The following is a 6,000-nucleotide window of genomic DNA, read 5'->3' as shown; positions in this document are numbered from 1 at the left end:
GAAGAAAGTGTTCCCTCCCTTTTCTCCGATCCTGTGATGCGATCGCAACATCGGATCACAGTCACATGACCCTCAGCTGACACTCGCAGCAGAGAATCACTAGCATATCGCTTCTGATGCTCTCTTATCGAGGCCTTAGCGGTAAATACATAAGGACGACTTTGGTTTTTAATGGATCTTGAGTGCTGGATTAAACTATCATATATGCTATTCCTGGGAAGCCATGCTCCATCGCCCATGCGTTGCGATCACCACTTGACTTAGGGGCAGATACATATACAGTGCCTCTGCAGGAACCACATTAGAGCCATTTGCAGTCCAGTAGTTCATCATAATGCAACCCTTTAAGTGACCACATTTTTGGTGATGGAAGTGGCCCCTTACCTCTTGGGCACCTATGTGGCCGAACAGATTGCACCAATGATATGTCATCATGAGTCATTCCCTAGAGGGATCACTTTTCTGATTATTCTTATGCCAGAGATTGCTTATACTTCTAAGCTACAAGTTAAAATAAGTTCATGAAAAACATGGAAAATATATTTGCAGTTGAACATTTTTTTTTTTTTAACCACAGAAACAAAAAAATGATGCAGAAAGAAATGTATGAAAAAGCAGAAGCACTTATTTCATCTTCCGCTAGAGGGAGCTGAGGAGCTGATTTCGATCATGTGCCGGCAGTGGGCGGAGCTGTCAGGTGACGATCACATGACTGCGCTCGGGGCTGCTGCTACTACTGCGCCGGGGATCCGTCCTGAATTCGGCCGCAGTATGAGCCCCCCGGCAATCTCCGTACTGGCCGCTGTGCTGCTGCTCCTCTGCGGGGTCACCGGGCAGTCTGGCGGCCCACCGGGCGAGCTGTGCAGGTTAGTGCCGCCCAGTGCTCCGTACTGACATCTGTCTGGGGGCACTTCCCCTTTCTGCAGCGTTGTCCTCTCTGGAGCGCAGTACATGACAATGCAGCAGCCAGGATTCCTGCTGCTCTATAGATAGCAATGGGCTGTCTACATTGTGTTACATCCAGCCCTCGTGATCAGCCTGGGCTCGTGGCCATCCTCTGTGATCTCTCACGTCTGGCATTACTGTGGATTTCCTAGGATTCTTCTATTCCACCTGCCCTAGATTTGTGTCGCCTTCAGACTGATCAGTGTGTATGAGTGTATATCTTCCCATGTATGAATCTGTGTGACAGTGTACTCTGTGCTGTACAGAATAAGCTATAATGGGCCGTGTCTGGGCCCCAGTGCAAAAGTCTGTAACAGGTGCCCCCCAGAGGATAGGTTTCATCTTGTGATAAGTGAGCACTACCATACTTGGTGCTAGTGGGGAGCGCTCACGCCTGTGCTTGGGGCGCGAGCGTTCACGCCTGTGCTTGGGGCGCGAGCGCTCACGCCTGTGCTTGGGGCGCGAGCGGGGAGCGCGCACTCTTGTGCTTGAGGCGCGAGCGGGGAGCGCGCACTCTTGTGCTTGGGGCGCGAGCGGGGAGCGCGCACTCTTGTGCTTGGGGCGCGAGCGGGGAGCGCGCACTCTTGTGCTTGGGGCGCGAGCGGGGAGCGCGCACTCTTGTGCTTGGGGCGCGAGCGGGGAGCGCGCACTCTTGTGCTTGGGGAGCGCGCACTCTTGTGCTTGGGGAGCGCGCACTCTTGTGCTTGGGGAGCGCGCACTCTTGTGCTTGGGGAGCGCGCACTCTTGTGCTTGGGGCGCGAGCGGGGAGGGCGCACTCTTGTGCTTGGGGAGCGCGCACTCTTGTGCTCGGGGCGCGAGCGGGGAGGGCGCACTCTTGTGCTTGGGGAGGTCGCACTCTTGTGCTCGGGGCGCGAGCGGGGAGGGCGCACTCTTGTGCTTGGGGAGGTCGCACTCTTGTGCTCGGGGCGCGAGCGGGGAGGGCGCACTCTTGTGCTTGGGGAGCGCGCACTCTTGTGCTCGGGGCGCGAGCGGGGAGGGCGCACTCTTGTGCTTGGGGAGGTCGCACTCTTGTGCTCGGGGCGCGAGCGGGGAGGGCGCACTCTTGTGCTTGGGGAGGGCGCACTCTTGTGCTTGGGGAGGGCGCACTCTTGTGCTTGGGGAGCGCGCACTCTTGTGCTTGGGGAGCGCGCACTCTTGTGCTCGGGGCGCGAGCGGGGAGGGCGCACTCTTGTGCTTGGGGAGCGCGCACTCTTGTGCTCGGGGCGCGAGCGGGGAGGGCGCACTCTTGTGCTTGGGGAGGGCGCACTCTTGTGCTCGGGGCGCGAGCGGGGAGGGCGCACTCTTGTGCTTGGGGAGGGCGCACTCTTGTGCTCGGGGCGCGAGCGGGGAGGGCGCACTCTTGTGCTCGGGGCGCGAGCGGGGAGGGCGCACTTCTGTGCTTGGGCAGTCAGTATAGTAAAGATCAATGGGGAACTCAAACATTTTTCCCAAAGATCCCCATTGACTTCCATTAGACTTGGTACACAAGTTGAGCCCATCGAAGCATCCCGCTACTCGTTAGAATTACCGAGCACCTGAGAATAGCAGTGCTCCCTCATCACTAGCAGCATACTCTTTTATATTCCATTTTTCATTTACGGATGTTGACTGTATTTTAAGTAATTTAGGAATAGGCATAGGTTGTTGCAGTATGAGAGAGTCTCCAATAATGCACCATTGGGAGTATAGTGAACTTGAGAAACAATGGCTTCTAGTATTGTCTCATATTGTGGGTGAGATCTTTTGGGCCTGCTTTGATTCCAGAGTAACAGAAGGGAAAGTACTCAGCTCACCCACCGATTGGTAATAAAGTCCGTTGAAGTGCATTCTGGTAGTGGCAGCAGGAAACCTAGGAGAAGCAAGGGATCCAGCAATCAGTATCTTCATAAAATCATTCTCTTTATTCCAAAGATTATTTAAAAACTAGTTTAACATTATAAAAAGCACAAGGACGACATGATCAGACATGTTTCGGACTAAAGGGGTTGTTACACGCAGCGATGTCGCTGGTGAAAGCACCCACCCCCGTCGTTTGTGTCACGGACAAATCGCTGCCTGTGGCGCACAAAATCGTTAGGAGCCGTCACACGGACTTACCTGCCTAGCGACGTCGTGTGGCCGGCGAACTGCCTCCTTTCTAAGAGGGCGATCCGTGCGGCGTCACAGCGGCGTCACTAAGCGGCCGCCCAGTAGAAGCGGAGATGAGCGGAACGTAACATCCCGCCCACCTCCTTGCTTCCTCATTGCTGGCGGCTGCAGGTAAGGTGCAGTTCGTCCTTCCCGGGGTGTCGCACATAGCGATGTGTGCTGCCTCGGGAACGACGAACAACCTGCGTGCTCAACAATCAACGATTTTTTAAAAAGGAACAACGTGTTAACGATGGCCGATAAGGTGAGTATTTTCCATTGTTAACGATCGTTCCTTGCTGTCACACGCAACAACGTCACTAACCATGCCGGATGTGCGTCACGGAATCCGTGACCCCGGCGATATGTTCTTAGATATGTCGCTGCGTGTGACGGGGCCTTAAGTCCTTATTGTTTGTGTGATTCTAGAGCTCAGAAATAAGTGCATTTTCTTCTGTCCTAACTCTATTAGGGCTTATGGAAATGATTAAGGAGGCCTCCTGCTTTCTTCTGAGTGTGAGCAGGGCGCTACTCTTTGCTGACTCAGTCTGACTAGATATTAAGCTAGCTAAACACATTTTAAAGTCTGTCAGAAAATCCCTTGGATTTTGGTAAGATGGCCTCTTAATTCTATGACGCAGACGTTGTGGATTTCAGCTTGCCAATCCTTTTGTTCTTCAGGACAGGCGTAGTCATTGTGTCTGGCCAAGACCAGGCTACATGTGTAAGGGGGGTACATGAAGATAGCTGTTGATCTACAGAAGGTGTAGAGAGCTTCTTTTTTTTATCCCTAGGGTCATTTGGATATTTCTACCATAATTCATAGGCCCAAAAAAAAAATCAACATTAAAATATCTCTCCTATATCTCGATAAAATATAAACTCACCACTGGAGCGCAGTAAACTCTGTGATAAGCGTTGTAAGAAAACCCCAAAAAACTTGCATTAGTTAGTTTTTCAGAACACAGGTGTATACCACAGTGCAGGTCTCCTCACCACCACTCACATTACATTTATAGAATTTAAGCAGTAGGACGTCTGCTGTATACATCACATAGGAGACATCAAGACTGCTGTATATGTAACATGGGAGACGCTGTGGCTGAAGCATACATTACATAGGATACACTGGGGCTGACACATGTATATCACATAGGAAATGTTGGGGCTGGAGTATATACACCACTTTAAAGATGCTGGGGCTGAAACATAAATTACATAGGAGAAGGGAGTCTGCAGCATGTACGTCACATAGGAGACAGGGGGCTGCAGCTTTACATCACATAGGAGACACTGGGGCTTGAGTATGTACACCACATTGGAGACGCTCTGGCTGCAGCATGTGCATCACATAGGAGATGGGAGGTTGCAGCATGTGCATCACATAGGAGACGCTGGGGCTGCAGCATGTACGTCACATAGGAGACGCTGGGGCTGCAGCATGTACGTCACATAGGAGACGCTGGGGCTGCAGCATGTACGTCACATAGGAGACGCTGGGGCTGCAGCATGTACGTCACATAGGAGACGCTGGGGCTGCAGCATGTACGTCACATAGGAGACGCTGGGGCTGCAGCATGTACGTCACATAGGAGACGCTGGGGCTGCTGCATGTACGTCACATAGGAGACGCTGGGGCTGCTGCATGTACGTCACATAGGAGACGCTGGGGCTGCAGCATGTACGTCACATAGGAGACGCTGGGGCTGCAGCATGTACGTCACATAGGAGACGCTGGGGCTGCAGCATGTACGTCACATAGGAGACGCTGGGGCTGCAGCATGTACGTCACATAGGAGACGCTGGGGCTGCAGCATGTACGTCACATAGGAGACGCTGGGGCTGCAGCATGTACGTCACATAGGAGACGCTGGGGCTGCAGCATGTACGTCACATAGGAGACGCTGGGGCTGCAGCATGTACGTCACATAGGAGACGCTGGGGCTGCAGCAGGTACGTCACATAGGAGACGCTGGGGCTGCAGCAGGTACGTCACATAGGAGACGCTGGGGCTGCAGCAGGTACGTCACATAGGAGACGCTGGGGCTGCAGCAGGTACGTCACATAGGAGACGCTGGGGCTGCAGCAGGTACGTCACATAGGAGACGCTGGGGCTGCAGCAGGTACGTCACATAGGAGACGCTGGGGCTGCAGCAGGTACGTCACAAAGCTCCACGTTCAATTAACTGCCGGATTTGCAGCACATAAAGCAGTGATTTTATCAAAATGAATACAAGAAGCCCAATAAGTAACATATTGCTGGAATCAAGGTCTCTGTCTATATTATGTAGCTCTAAGATGGGATAGCAAAAACCTTGTAACAGAGTCCTTTAACGAGGAAGATTTTGTCATTGGGATACCTTTTTAAGACAGTATAATAAAAATCATCGTATTATTTAGGCTATGTGCGCACGTTGCGTACAAGCCCTGCAGAAATTTCTGCAGCGATCTGAAGAGCACATGTGCGCTTTAGATCGCTGCAGAAATGTCCGTAGTGAGCGCTGATTCCATGCGCTCTGCCTGCAGCTCCTGCCATAGACAGAGCAGGAGCTGCCGGCAAAGCGCAGGAAAGAAGTGACATGTCACTTCTTTTTGCGCAGCGCTTCGGCAGTAGCCGAAGCGCTGCGCTCTTAAACGCCACGTGCGCACGGCCCCTGCACAGTCTCCATAGACTGTGCAGGGGACGCAGGACGCATGCAGTTACGCTGCGCTACAAAGCGCAGCGTAACTGCATGTTTTTACGCGACGTGCGCACATAGCCTTATACCTACAAGCATGGTAATACAGTTAAGACGCCTGGAAAGGCCTCATGGGTAGTTGTGAGCATCTTTATATGGTTTCTTAACTTGTAGGTTGTTGGTGATGATTGCTATTTGCTGAAAAATCAAGTCAAACGGCTTGTACAATACCGGACAACCCCTATGTAAT

The 6,000-nt window shown here is 52.5% G+C and overlaps 1 protein-coding gene across 1 annotated transcript in view; it reads left to right on the top strand.

Moving 5' to 3' along the window:
• The first annotated feature begins 693 nt into the window (after nucleotides 1–693).
• The window catches only part of IGF2R (insulin like growth factor 2 receptor), a 291,000-nt gene continuing 285,693 nt past the window's right edge, over nucleotides 694–6,000 (top strand). Inside the window, exon 1 of the mRNA XM_075339578.1 lies at nucleotides 694–866. Within this exon, the coding sequence (XP_075195693.1) occupies nucleotides 709–866 (158 nt within the window). The 5' untranslated portion in view covers nucleotides 694–708. The remainder of the gene's footprint in view (nucleotides 867–6,000) is intronic.

Source organism: Anomaloglossus baeobatrachus, chromosome 3 (assembly GCF_048569485.1).
Source record: "Anomaloglossus baeobatrachus isolate aAnoBae1 chromosome 3, aAnoBae1.hap1, whole genome shotgun sequence".
NCBI classification, from domain to species: Eukaryota; Metazoa; Chordata; class Amphibia; order Anura; family Aromobatidae; genus Anomaloglossus; species Anomaloglossus baeobatrachus.
Note: the sequence above shows the minus strand (reverse complement) of the source record. Positions and strands in the feature narration are given on the sequence as shown.